We start from the raw sequence: 14960 nt of genomic DNA, 5'->3' as shown, positions 1-14960 counted from the left end.
GTTTTTTGCAATATATATGTTTTTGGCAGCATGTATGTATTTTTCTTACCTGTTTGTTGGGCAGGAAGTTCTGTAGTTCAGAGGGTTTTCTTTTACTGTTGTCCATGTCGGCCATGTTCTGAGTCTGTGGTGGACAAAATGTCACAGCTTTTTTTTTCTTTTCCCTCTGTCTGCATGAGAAATAAGCCACGCCCCCTCATCTCATCCAGCTGAGTACACAGCTCCTCACTTCCCCTCCCCCCCGCTCTGTATTCTAAGGACGCAGGTCTGCACAGGAGAAAGTCCTCACAGAGAAGATAAGTGTTATCTGAAGGGGAGGATGAGAAGGTGCAGGGGCTGGGGATGTATGGTCTGCAGGGGAATAAATCTCATACTGGGAATGATCTCTATAGGGGGAGGGGGGGGGACTCCTGAATGACACATGCTGGGAGTTGTAGTCCCTGTTGTGTGTGTGTGTGTATGCTAGTGTTAACAAACCAGTGTGCCTCCAGCTATTGCAAAAGTACAACTCCCAGCATGCCTGGACAGACTTTGGGCATACTGGGAGTTGTACATTTGCAACAGCTGGAGGCACACTGGTTGGGAAACACTGTTCTAGCCTATTCAGCATACACATCATGTTACACCAGTGTTTCTCAACCAGTGTGCCTCCAGCTGTTGCAAGACTACAACCCCTAGCATGCCCAAAGGTTGTCAAGGCATGCTGGGAGTTGTAGTTTTGCAACACCTGGAGGCACCCTGGTTGGGAAACACTGGTGTATGCCCTACAGAGGTGTGGTGAACTACAACCCCCAGGAGACTACAGAGGCAGCATGCTGGTGTTGTACCACAGACTGAAGACTCCTGAATGACATGCTGGGAGTTGTAGTCCCTTTTGTGTGTGTATGACAGTATATCCCAACCAGGGCTGATTATATTAGTGTGCTGTGTATAAGGGGCTGACCCGGGAAAATAGTAGGATGGGTAAAGGGCGGAACAAACAAACAAAAAAAGGAGCCGCCCCAAACCAGCAAGGCATGTGGCATGCTGGGATGTGTAATTTTCAGCACAGCAAGAAACAGGAAATAGAAGTAAAGATAGGAAAAGAAAGTGGGGGATAAAAAGACAACAAAGAACGGAAATACAGTAGGCTAAACAACAAGAATAGAAATGAAACAAAACAAATAGGGTAAGTCAAAAACGGAAAAACACGTTGACCACCGGAGTACCCCTTTAAACTAAATACAGGTCAGCTGCTCATGTACCCTAATATATGTTGGCATATCTTTCTGACACTTCGGAGGATCACTGTAATGGTATTATCTACATTATATAAAAAGTTTTTGTTGATGACAGGTACACTATATATATGTACACTAAATGGGCCTGTTGGGTATAATGGGCCATTATGTTTTAAAGTAGTGTTATTTTGGCATAATCTTCCCCGTTGCATAAATCTCCCCCGTTGCTGAGGAAAAGTGGAGCAGTTTCCTCCAGCAACCAATCGGATTGATTCGTTCATTTAACGTCTTAAGGCCCAAGAGTGTACCTGTATGTCTTTGTCCCACTCCCGAAATATGAAGCGTGCATCATAGCTGGTTGGTCCCGACTGCTGTCAGCAGCAAGGACCTGTGGCTAATGTTGGACATCGCCTGGCATTAACCTTTTAGACGCTGCAATCAAAATTGATTGTGGCGTCTAAAATTGGGGGGGTAGGGGGGAAACTACTCCCGGCTATCTCAGCGAGCTGATCGTTACCACCGCAGTGAAATTGTGATGTCCCGATCAGCTGAGAGGACTGCTGGAGGGCTCTTACCTGCCTCCTCACAGTCCATTCAGTGCTCCAGTAAGCCATGGCAGGCTGGAGCAGTGGAGTTCCGATAACATTGATCACTGTTTCTCTGATATCCTACCAGACATATGAGTATTTATAAAACACTGCATTGACAGTGTATCCACCTCCGGAATGGACAAAAACTACAACTACGCTTTTTTTTTTTGTCCTGATGTCACTTCTTAATACTGTGGTATCACTGACATGCTTGTGTACCAAATAAAATAGAAAGAAAAACAAGGTGCGCTCTTAGTGTAGGCATTTTAACAGAGCTTCAATGTACGCAGAAAACATTGGGAGCTTACCAGATAGTGTTGTGCTAAGAGCACAACACCTCAGCAGGCGTGTAGACTCGCAATGGTCATGGAGGTCAGCAGCCATGGGTCCTGTCCAGATGCCTTTCGGTCAGCTGGATAATGATGCAGAGATGTGGATAAGATCCAAAAAGAAGGATATCCCAGAGGGTGCTTCTCCTCCCAGGAAAGATGCAATGCAGCAATCCACAGAGAATATAGGTTTATTGCAACATAAGTTTTGAGCCCGTGCTGGGCTCTTCGTCAGGCATAATGTTAGCCATTGTATAATACATGGTTTAAAAAGCCCGGGACCAGAACTACAACCGGGTCAAAGGTCATCAAATGTTACATAAGATACTTTAATTTTTAAAACAATAAGAAATAATGGTTATAAAATGTTTATAAAACCACACGTTTAAAATAAACATACAGGATATAAAATATATAATATAATGTATAGTTATTCCTCTGCAGCACTGGTACCCCCGCCAGCGGCCCACTCTCACAGTGACTGAATGGAAACCATAATGAGGCTGATAAACAAACAGTAGTAAGACTGCACAGCACAGTCCCACTGTGCAGCATCATAAGGTAGCGATCGCTATGTGTAGGCTATCAGGTAGTGGTGAATTCTCTTTAATTAGCGTGTGCTGACACGATCCTGTCAGCCTGTGCGATCATTTTTACAGCGCTGGCACCCGTGCCTACCGTGCACGCTGTCAAAGTCTGAATGGAGAGGGTTCACAGTGAAGCTGCTAGGTAAATGGTAATGTGACAATCATCCTGTCAGGCTGTTAGACAGCGGGGAGTAGTATTTGATTAGTGCGTACTGACTTGGTCCTGTCAACTTGTAATGACAGGAGCGTGTTTCAGAAATACATATGTGCGCTACAGTAGGCGATCCCTTTAGATATCGCCGTCAGGAGCGCAGGCTCAGTTGTGGGCAGTAAAATGTATTACTCGGCGAAGCATGCTGTAGGCTTTGAACAAACATGGAAACTGATAGGGCTCGGAATGATAACCAGTTGTGTACCACTCCCCTTTTAATTTTACATGTTTCAGTATATTGTTCTTTAGACACTAGTGTAGACAACTTCTCCACTTCTGTTAACTTAAAAAAATGTTTTTACTTAAAGGTTTTTCCTGCTGATCAGCATACCTGGGAACATCAAGGGTACACTGGACGCTTTACGTGTCGGTTTTGGAGATTTGGTCGCTGGGTGGAGGTGACAATTGATGATCGATTGCCATGCCTTGGACACAAACTCTGCTTCTCCCATTGCCAGGATCAAGAAGCTTTTTGGCTTCCACTCTTAGAAAAGGCTTATGCCAAGTATGTATATATGTCTGTTATTAAAGGGGAAACTGACACCTTGTTCATCCACACTAAACCCAATGAACAGGGTTATAGTGCGGGTGTACCTTATTTTTGAAAAAAAAAAAGTATAACTCACCCAGATCAGTTTTGAAGAACCAGGCTGTATACAGGCACCATTGCTAATATTCCTTGTGCAATGGAGATTGGAGCCGGTATACATCCCTGTCTACATCCCCTTTTGCTCTCATATGCCAGCCCACCTTGTGCTCGTATGAATATTTATGAGGTTGGCGGGCATAAGGGAAGCTCTATATATCGGCTCCTGCCTTCATTGCGCAGGGGATGTTAGCAATGGTAAATCAATACGATCGGTGAGTTATACCTCTTTTCAATCATGTTCACCCACCCTATAACCCTGTTTATTGTTTAGTGCAGGTGAACAAGGTGTCAGTTTCCCTTTTTAAAATGACACAGCTGCACCAAAAACACACTATAAGGCCATGTTCACACGTCAGAATTTCCCTGCCAGATTCCGCATTGGAATCCGGCACAGAGATTCTGCTGCAGCAGAGTTCTGTTGAATTCAACGGGATTCTGCTGCACTGTGCACATGGTGGCATTTCCGTGCCAGATGTTTCCGACATGTAAATTCTATTTTCCATGTCCACACAAAGAATGAACAAGTGCATTTTTTTGTGCGGCGTCCGCACGGAAAGCATTGCCACTCCGAGCAGGCACATCTGAGGCAGCACTGTAGGGTCCATCGTTGGCGGATCCGCAATGTAAAATACGCTGTGTATCTGCTGGTCTGAACGTACCCTAAGGGTATGTTTACATCCTGCAGAGCTGTTGCAGATCTTGACGTCCCTGTTAAGGTAAATTGGTTCTAAAAAACATAGAAGAAGTAAGAATGGAGCATTTACCACAGAGCCGTCTTCAACATGTTGGCTTTTACTCACAGCATATGTAGAGCCATAACAAGGAAGGTTCATGCAAGGAAGCAAGTATTTCTTTTGTTATTTAGATTGATCTGCTTTAGCACATAGGTGAAGCATCACCTAATCATAATTCCAAAAGGGAGGTTCTATCTATGCCAAAATCTATTTGAATATTAGCTGTGCGTGCAGTTACGGCAGATGTATTCAATGCAGCAGCATTGCCGTTTAATTATTAGTTTATCCACTTTTTTGTTCACCTTTTTGTTTGATATTTTCATAGGTCAGAATACATTTCTTTTTCATGATAATGCTCATACGGCTGGCAGTTTGTAAGCCATTGCTAGTAGTGCATGCAAAAGAAAGAAGTATTAACATTTGCTCTGAATTTTCATTTCTTCTGGATCTGCTCCTTGCTTTGGCTTGAGAAATTGCAAACAAAAGAAACAGCATGTGTGAACTGCGATTAATCACTGAAAGTCAGTACTTACTGCTGTACATTTTCATACTTTAGTTTATAAAGATGAAATTGTTGTATTTCTGTATTTGTCTACAGGTTACATGGCTGCTATGAAGCTCTTTGGGCTGGCCAAGTTGCCGATGCTTTGGTAGATTTAACTGGGGGTATGGTAGAAAGATGGTCCTTTGAATTTGCCGAAGAAAGTTTCAGAGAGCAAATGTTGAGTAAGATGCTGGATTTGAAGGAGAGATGTGCAATGAGCTGCTCTGTGCTCCGTAGCATAGAAGGTAAGAGTTACTTTACATTAACTGTTTTGTGTTGTGGGATTTTAAAGATAGTATTCTTGTTGCTATGGTGCTGATACTTTGTGATATGCACCTTGAAAGCATTTTATTTTTCCACAGGTTCCAAAGTGTCCTTTTTTAAGAAACCTCATGATTCTTCTAAGTTGAAACTTATGTTATTTTTACAGACTATTAAGAAATTTTTCAGTCTCTCCAACAACCTATACAAGAGCTCTGATATAATACTTAAAGTGTTAACAACATGAAAAACAAGTTTTGACATCACATCGGGTCTCACTCCTGAGACACGCTGTGATTGTGATATACAAGCCGGGGAAGTGGGCGGCAATGGGCACCGCTCTCCAGCCTGCTTTTTAGGCATTATATTGGAGACTTTGGATGGTTCTGCCTGCTTTTTAATAGTGTTTATACTGGCAGTTGTGCTGAACAAGAGTGAAGAAATGGTACATGAATACTTTAAATTCTGTTTTGTTTCATCTTGATCTGAGTCTTCATTTGATCTAATTTTTATATAGGGTCTGGTGATCCTGGCCAATTTCATGCCTTCACAATTACAGATATACAACATGGAAAAATGAAGAGTGGACAGTCATTGCTTTTGTTTCGTGTACACAATCCCTGGGGCAGAAACTGTTGGGAGGGATCGTGGCAGAAAAGGTTTGTGCTTACCAATAAGTTATATTTTTTTGGAATGCAAATAACTCAGATGGACATTGTGCAAATTAAATGATCCAGCGGGTGCTAGTACCGTTCAGAAGTGTGCTGTCTCATGGAAAGCAATGCATTTCCAAGCGGAATCCGCAGAAACATTAGTCATGACTATTCTTTCTGTGGGCGCCTGGATCAGGATTTCTACAGCAGAAACATTGTGGTGATTGATTAGTTTACGAACACATGAAAAAATGCATTGTTACAAAAGATGTTATCAACAATATTTTTCACAATAATCATGTAATAGAAATATATCTTCATGTATTGCCCTTTCCCAATGAATCTTTCACTAAAAAATATCAGAGTAATTATAATTCTTTAGCAATTTTATGGCAAGTTTAGGACCTGATACTTGCACATTCCAGTTCACCAAAATAGGTGATGGAAATCAAATAGGGTCGGAGGAATGGTAATCTGTTGGTACCTTCAACTGCAAGTCTTATTATTATAAGTTGTGCAAATTTTAGGATTTTAGCGCCTCTATTTTTCATTGTTGTGTTTTACAGTTAAGGCTATGTTTAAACACAATTTTTTTCTTAGGGTACGTTCACACCACAGAATTACACGGGCGGAATTCCGCGGTGTGAACTTAACAGTGTGAATGGGTCTCCGAGACCCGTTCACACTGCGGAATTTCAGCGGTGGACAATTCCGTCGCTGAAATTGTTCTGCACAAAGAGAGAGAGAATATGTTCATCAATGATGACGGCTCAGTGCCCCGCGGCCCGAGCACCAAAATATTTTCGGCGGCAACCACAAGACGTAATCTCCGCTTGCTGAATTCCGCAGTGTGAACACACCCTAAGACTTTTCAGACGTTTTTGTGTTTATGCAGTTTTTATAGCCTTCTTTTACTTTTGGTCAGCCATTTATGGCTCAAAATGGTGCTTAAAAAACATTAGGGGAAACTTATCAAAATTCGGCTAGGCTTACACAGGGTTTTTTCTGGCGTTTATTTTTGGAAAAAGTTAGAAGTGGATCCATTAGGAAGGAGAAGTACAGTGACATCCCCCCCCCCCCCGACCTACGATGGCCCCGACATATGATAATTTCAACATACAATGGCCTCTCGCATGTTGAAGGCAGCATCAATATACAATGCTTTTGTATATCGGGGCCATCGCATTAGCGGCTATCCGGCAGCTGCCACCGGATAGCCGTTTACGGTGCCCCGTGTGCTTCGGTGATGGTCTCTTACCTGTCCTCGGGGCTCCGGAGCGTCCTCTTCGGGATCCCCTGCATCGCCGGAACTCTCCTTCATCATCATCCAATAGGAGCGGCGTGCATAGTGACGTGATGGCGGCGACGGAGTGCGAGGATCCTGGGGAAGCAGAGACGTCCGGAGCGTCGGGGACACCCCGGGGACACGACAACAGCGATGGAGGGCGACATCCAGGGCAGCGGTGACGGTCCAGAGCGGTCGGAACAGGTGAGTATAACTTCCTATTCTTTCCATTGCACGTATCCCTTAACATACGATGGTTTCAACAAACGATGGTTCATTTGGAACGGATTACCATCGTATGTTGAGGGACCACTGTATATGTCCTTCCTTTATATTTCCCCATTCCTTTTGAATACACTTCTGGCTCTGGCTTGAAAACTGCAGTGTCTGTTTTCCAATTAATGCCAAAATAGACCTGTGTGATCACCCAACTTTACTCTGTTCCATTGAAGAATTTGAGAAACTGAAGTTAATGGTTCCCATTCATATCATTGAGGGATTTTTCATCTACGCTAGCATCAGTTGTCATCAGTTAATTTACGTTATTTTAACAGCTACAAATATCAGGCATGCACGATTTTTTTTCCATCAGAAATAACTGACATTTTTACATATGTTAGTAACTTCAGGTTGCAGTCTATGATGATGAAAGTAATGTCAGCCGTCGTTATTTTTACATCTGTCATTGCTGCTGAGCATGCTCATAAAAAAATGGAATGGAATCAGTGGATTTTTTAACGAATGTTAACAGTACGTTAACTTTCGTTAACGTACTATTAACTTTATATGTAATTTTAACAAAAATATAACAATATAATGTAACAGACCGTACTCTGCCGTTAACATCAGTTTCGGATCCATTAAGAATGACCTCCGTTATGTGACAATAATAGACGTATCATGGATTTGCCCAACGCTGATGTGAACATAACACTTATAACTGAATGGAAAACTGAAACACAGCATGTAATCCAGACCATTCAATTAGTTTGACTTAGGCTGCATTCACACTGCGGTTGGAGCGAACGGCTTCCGGATCCAGCTGGGGGAGGGGAAAACCATGCGCTCCCGACCCCAGCCAGACCGGGGCCAAACTCCATTGACTTAAATGAGCCGACCGGCGTAAAACAGTGACTCCGGTTGGCTAATTTTTGCCCCGTATCCGTTTTTTTGACCAACTGCAGTGTGAATGCATCCTTAGTGTAGGGTCACACACATTGCATATGCAGCGTATTTCACGTTGCAAGAAATCCACTGGGCAGTTTGAGATGCAATGAACAGACATCCAGGGCTTCCCCACCACAGCTCTGTGTGTGCAATTAGGTTTGGGGGCAGGCCAAACGCACCGACGTAAATGTGACGCGCAGGACAAACCTTACTGTACACGCAGGGCTGCGCCGGAGAGCCCTTTTGTGTCTGCTCATAGCGCATGTGCAGCGTATTTTGCGCTTCCTGATAAATATGCTGCGTATATGCAATGTGTTACTCTACCCTTCAGGTGGAAATAAATTCAGCACTCTGGATTAAGAAGGTGATGAACAAAATGCATAACAGCTGTTGCATGGTCACTCGGGATGTTCATCTCTGGACCTGCTAAACTTTTAAAGATGAGAAAAGGATTGATGTTCTCAACATAAGGGGAATGCCGCTATTTTTACTTTTGAATGGTTTAGATTCTGCTGATAAACAACTTCACTAAAACAATGTAACAAAGGAAACTTTTATCTTTTATCACTTACCTCAGTGGTACTAAGTGGGCTTTGATGGACCATACAGAGAGTTCTCGATTTTTATCTCAAATTCAAGATGGCGAATTCTGGGTGGAAAAAGAAGAATTTTTTCAAGAATTTAATGAGGTTACATTGTCATTTCCGGTCATTGAGAAAGATCATATTCAAAGTATCTGGACTGGTGAGTGAAGGTAAATCGTGAAGATCACACCTTGATGGTATGGTTATTGGAATATGTTTCAGGTGTTGTCACTGATGTGGCCATTTTACATAATTACATTTTCTTCCTTTTATTTTTTTGTGTGTTGCCATGTTCTGAAAACCATAACTTTTTTTTTTTTTTTTAGATTTTTGATTTAACTGGATTGTTTGAGGGCCTATTTATTGAGGCACAAGCTGCTGTCATTTTTGGTACCATTTCTACTATACATGATACCTTTTTGATAGTTTTATTTATCGTTTGTTTTTGATAGTTTGCTTTTTTCCGTGTTCACTGTGCAGGATAAATAACATATTTACTGTTATTACTGTTACTGTTGATATGAACGTGGTGGTACCTGTTATGTATAGTGTTGTTGTTTTTTTTATACTTTTATGATAATATAGGGAAAGGGGAATTAATCTTACACTATTCATAAAAAAAATAAAAAAAAATAAATAAAAATAAAAAACCTTTAATCCTTTTTTATTTTATTTTTTTGCTTTTTGCTGTCATATTATGCTGCAGTACATTTGTACTGCAGCATAGTATAACCGTCAGTATACACTGACATTTCCATGATAAAATTCCTATTCCATGAGAAAATGATTCGCAACACTCACCAGGTCTTCTTTATGCAGGAAGCAGCTGAGCAGGATAGGTTCTAGTTGAACGAGGCAGTGCCGAATATCTGTCTCTCTTCTTTAGATACACTGACAGTTAAATTGTGAGACCCAGCATGGCAGTATTGACCAGTGATATCGGCGCTTGATTTCTCCAGCCTGTCATGGCTGACTGGAGCATTAGAACATCGATTGGACGACAAGGAGGCTAAGTGCCCTCCTGCCGTCCTCTCAGCTGATCGGGGCACCGCATTTTTAGAATGTGGTGGTCCTGATGAACTCTGTCTCTCGGCCAGGACCTGTGGCTAATGCTGGACATCACAGATAGTGCTAATGCCCAGCATTGACCCCTTAGATGCCCCGATCAAAGTTAATCCTGGCTGCTCAGCGGAGCTGATTAGGACCACAGCTGAGAGGACACCAGAAGGGCCCTTATCTGTCTCCTCGCCATCCGATCGTTGCTCCAATGCTCCAGTCAACCATGGCAGGCTGGAGCAATGGAGCACCGATATCATTGAATAATGCTGTTCTATCGCATAGCGTGTTCTATCGCATAGCGTTGAACAGTCTATGCAATCTAAGGAATGCATGTAATAGTCTCTTATGGAAACTAAAAAGTAGTGTAAAAAATGTTTTAAATGTAAATAAATGTTATTTAACCCCTTTCCGAATAAAAGTTTGAATCACCCCCTTTTTCCCATAAAAAAAAAAAAAATTATATATATAAACAAAAATAAACATATGTTTGTTAATTTAAACCACATGGCCAATGGCGTATACTTAACAAAATGTCAGAATTGAATATTTTTGGTCACTTTGTATACCCTAAAAATGTATAAAAAGAGATGGAAAAAGAGTGGAGTGTAGTCTTTTGTGTTTTTATTATTTTATTCCCGACAGGTATTTTTCCATGATATTTACTATTGTATTTGGTGATTTTCACTACGTTTTACTCTTTTTACACCTGCTCTGAGCTGTCGGATTTTCCAGAGCTCAAATACACCACATTTTATGTGGGAACATTAGGAACTTTGTAGGTTTCTTTCAACAATGTTTTTATTTATTTATTTTTTTAATTTGTTTAGCCACAGATTTTGTGGTGGATTGAGTAATGTCTTCTCAAAGTAAGATTGGTGGCGCAAAAAACTGATATAGGTTTGTAGATGGAAAATTAAAAGCATTATGAATTTTAGAAGGTGAAAAGGGAAAAAAAGTCCTTAAGGGGCTAAAAACATGGAGGCCATATTCACATGGCGTAAAATATCCATAATGTGTGCACAGAAAACACGTGCAGACATTCCGCACATTTGAATAATCCAGCGGGCGCTGGGACCACTTGGAAATACGCCGGCAATGCATTTTTTTTATCGAATTCTGCAAAAAGAATAGCCATGTGTCTTCTTTTTGCAGACACCAGAATTGGGATTTCCGCAGTAGGAACATCTGCCGCAGAAATGCCACCGTGTGAACAGTGCAGCAGAAACCCATTGAATTCAATAGGGTTCTGCTGCAGCGGAATATTCCTGCAGAATTCTGCATGGACACTCCGCCATGTGAACATACCCTAAGGCTATTTACACATACTGGAATGTCCGCACGGAAAATCTCCATGCGGACAATCAGGAGACTGTGGGCGCCAAAATAATATGCCGGCGCTAGGATTGCACAGGAATGCCATAGATTGCTGTGCATTCCATGCGGAGTCCACAGAAAAAATAAACAGGTTAATTCTTTCTGCGAACACAGAAGTAGACATTTCTGGCATGGAAATTCTGCCGTGTGCACAGTACAGCAGAATCTCGTTGAATTCAGCAAGACTCTGCTGCAGCGGAATCTTTGTTCGTAATTCCACATGGAAATTCCGACGTGTGAACATAGCCTAAGCCTTCCAGTACTTGACAGCTGCTGTATGCTCCAGAGAAAGTTGTGTAGTTCTTTCAAAGCTGACCACAGTGCTCCCAGCTGCCACCTCTGTCCGTGTCAGAAGCTGTCTGCAGCAGGAGAGGTTCGCAGTGGGAATTTACTCATGCTCTGAAAAATTCCTGACACAGACAGAGGTGGCAGCAGAGAGCATTTTAGTCAGACTGGAAAGAGCTACACAACTTTCTTTGTAGAATACAGCAGTTGATAAGTAAAGGAAGGATTAAGATTTTTTTAAAGTAATTTACAAATCTGTATAACTTTCTGGCACAGTTGATATAAAACACTTTTCTTGGTCGCTCTCCATTGAGGGATACTGATGGGTATATGCTCTTGCCACTAGGAGGCGCTGACACTTGGGGGGAAAAAAAAGTCTGCTTCTCCCTGGCAGGATATACCTGTCCTCTGGAAGTGAGGTAACCAGTTTTAGCTAGTGTCAGTAGAAGGCTCTCCCAGACCTGGTCTTTTATTTTATTTTCTAGATCAGTATGTCTAGTTAGGTTCTTTTTCCTTTATTTTTTGGGTTGGGTGACAGGAGCATGGCGCTACCTGATCTCTCACATGCGACAAAAGGGCACGGTGCATAAGAGTATGGCCCATCAACCCCTTATCGCCAATGGCCAGTGCCTGGAGGTAGCACCTTGGCTCTGGGTCCTCCACTTGCCCCTGCCCGCCTCCCGAGGGCAGCCTGGCGTGATGCAGCACGGCCTTTAGCTGGCTGAAGACTTCATGGTGAGTATGTACTACAACCCCCCCCCCTTGCCCCCCTCTCCCTTGCTCATCCGTGGTCCCCTTTCTCTGATGTGCCCAGCTCCTCAGCCGCAATTACACATGGCTGTGCTGGGCTGGAAACCTCATGGCCTCTGGCGCCATTCTGGAGGGGAAAAGTCCGGTTGACCTGCCCTGCCCTCCCCCCCCCCCCCCCCCCCCCCCCCCTCTTCGGGCCCCACATGTATGCAGCCAGGCACACTGCCCTTGCCTGGTTCCCTTCTCGTTCGGCAGGAGACTCATTACTGCTGCCCCAGTTCAGTCTCTGGGGCAGCGGGTCTCCGTTCCCACGCGGACATCCGCTTCCCCAGTGGGGGCACAATAAAATGCTTACTACTCTTAGTTGCAGGCAGGCGCGGTGTCCTGGCTGCGTTCTGTATTGGAATGACCTACAGCTGCAGGCAGCGGGTCTCCGGTCCCACATGGACGACCACGTTCCTTAGTGCGGGCACACCGTATCCTGCTATAAGTTCCCTGGCCCCCCATGCTCCTTATAGCTTTTTCGGAGGGCTGCGCTTCCCCACGTTTGGCACCCTCTTGACTTTTCATTGCTTTTTGTGAGCTCCACCTTGTGGCGTTCATTCGCTATTACAGCCTTGATCTGTCACATCTGTTCTTACCAGTTTAATATCTGCAGGGTCCCTTTTTCTAGGGACGGTATTGGGGTCGCCTTATTTTCTTTAGTCACCCTGTACGGTGACCTGCTATGGCCTAATTACATTGTCAGTTGAGGTATGCCTCCGGCGTATCTATTTTCTGCTAGGTTCTCACTATGTCGGGGTGCATATGTGCACTGACGTGGCGGGTTATTGCCAGGGATTCTCGATCCCTTAGAAACTATCGGGGATATCTTTACTAACTTTTCTCCCCTACCACTGAGTGCCATACCATGCCTGTTGTGCCCACGGCCGACTTCCACTCACTCCCTACTGAGACAAGATACTGGTTGGGTGCTTTTGTAGAGCTTTTGCATCCTTGCGGAAGCTGAGGTCGTTCTGTCAGGTTCGCCGATCATTCTTCAAGGGGGTGTTCTTGGCGTCTCATAAAATATGATTCCTCCTCCACAGCGTGCTGCATCCGTGGCTAGTGCTCCAGATCCTCACTTCTAGCACAAGGTCTTCGTGTAAGTGTCCCTGCGTGTCCATGGATTGCACCTGATATCATTATGCCAGACTGTAGTCTCACCTTTCACTCAGGCACTTCGGTACCCCACTGCTAAGCAAGGTGTCCACCGGAGTGACCCGTTGTCTACTATGGACCCATACCAGAAGGCCAGACAGTAGTCTGTGTGGTTTCCTCCACCACCTGTCGCTCATCTCATTGCCGATGTATCTGCGGCTGGAGTTCCGGTACCCCACTGCTGCGTGAGGTGTACGAAGAAGTGTCCCTATGGACTTTATACGGGGTAACGTGGGATACAATCCTCGGCTACTCAGCCACCCCCGATCTCCCAGGGTGGCGGGGTTACTATCCATGGCTCTTAGGCCTCCCCCCCCCCCCTCCCACAGATGACAGAGGGGCACAGTGATCACCTATCTGGCTGTCCCCTTTTAGCCAGCACCTGGAGGTGTACTTATTCAGCCAGACGGTCTTCCATCTCTGGGCTGCCGCTGGCATGGTCAGGTTTCCCGTACCTCACTGCTGGTGTAAAGAATCTGAATGAGGGTCCCTGCAGGTCTTTGGGACTGATGCCAGTCAGCCAGACTTTTGACTGCTGGGTCTCCTGTACTGCCAGGTCGCCCGTTAGTTCGGCAACACTCCTGTACCTCACTCTACGTGGGAGGGTTGAAGGTGTGACCATGAGTGTTCAGGAATCCTATACCAGTCAGCCAGACGGTTGTCTGCATGGTTTACTATTATGTCGGGTCAACTACCAAACACTTACCACACCGTGGACGGAAGTTACAGTAACTCACTACCAAGGTATAGTTCCAAGTGAGTCTCCCCATGTTGCTCCATAGGCCCTATTCAATGCACCTCATACTGGCTCTCAGGGTTCCCTCCTTTACCCGGTTCCTCTCTACATGCCTGCCTCTCTGTTGGCTGAAGGCTGGTAACCCACTTTCTATGTGTGGTTCTGAATGCGGGACCCGGTGTGGCCAAGATCCTTATGACAGATAGCCAGATTGTGTCTGCATGGTTTTCTGATCCGCCAGGTCACCTTCCCCATTCTTGTCGTTCCCGCGGCTGCAGTCCGGTGACTCATTTTCCATCTGAAGTTCCAACAGTGTGTCTCAGTGGGTTAATTGGACCTTTTACACCTGTCTGTCAGACTGTCTGCATGTTTCCTTTCCCACATACATCCTTCATCTCTTATGTCTGCAACCTCAGTCATGGTCTGTGCACCATTAGGCGATGGGGTGTGGGTGTTTCCGTCAGGTTCCATGGACTTTCACAGCAACAGCATCATTCTGATCCCCTTTCCGAGGGTGCAGCATTGGTCTGCTAGGGGCATGGTTCTGACACACTGTTGGGTGCTTCCATACTGCCGGACTTTTGGTTGTCTGTGTTTTATTTTGCGTCTGCAGCCTGGGTACCCCACTACTCTCGTACTGTAACCATGTCTGTGTCCCTACGTATGTTGGGCCACTCTGCATGTGTAGAGTTCACCTTCCCTTCTTTTTGGTGGGGTGTGCATTGGGCCCGCCTGTGATCTT

At 44.4% G+C, this 14960-nt stretch overlaps 1 protein-coding gene across 6 annotated transcripts in view; it reads left to right on the top strand.

Moving 5' to 3' along the window:
* The window catches only part of CAPN10 (calpain 10), a 38069-nt gene that overhangs the window by 4880 nt on the left and 18229 nt on the right, over positions 1-14960 (top strand). For all 6 annotated transcript variants that reach the window (XM_056565593.1, XM_056565590.1, XM_056565592.1 and 3 more), the window contains exons 4-7: positions 3246-3442; positions 4919-5109; positions 5643-5784; positions 8808-8974. In XM_056565593.1, the coding sequence (XP_056421568.1) occupies positions 3246-3442; positions 4919-5109; positions 5643-5784; positions 8808-8974 (697 nt within the window). The remainder of the gene's footprint in view (positions 1-3245; positions 3443-4918; positions 5110-5642; positions 5785-8807; positions 8975-14960) is intronic.

The sequence above is a fragment of the Hyla sarda genome, chromosome 3 (assembly GCF_029499605.1).
Source record: "Hyla sarda isolate aHylSar1 chromosome 3, aHylSar1.hap1, whole genome shotgun sequence".
NCBI lineage: Eukaryota > Metazoa > Chordata > Amphibia > Anura > Hylidae > Hyla > Hyla sarda.
The sequence above is the reverse complement of the archived record's forward strand: the minus strand, read 5'-3'. Positions and strand labels throughout refer to the sequence as shown.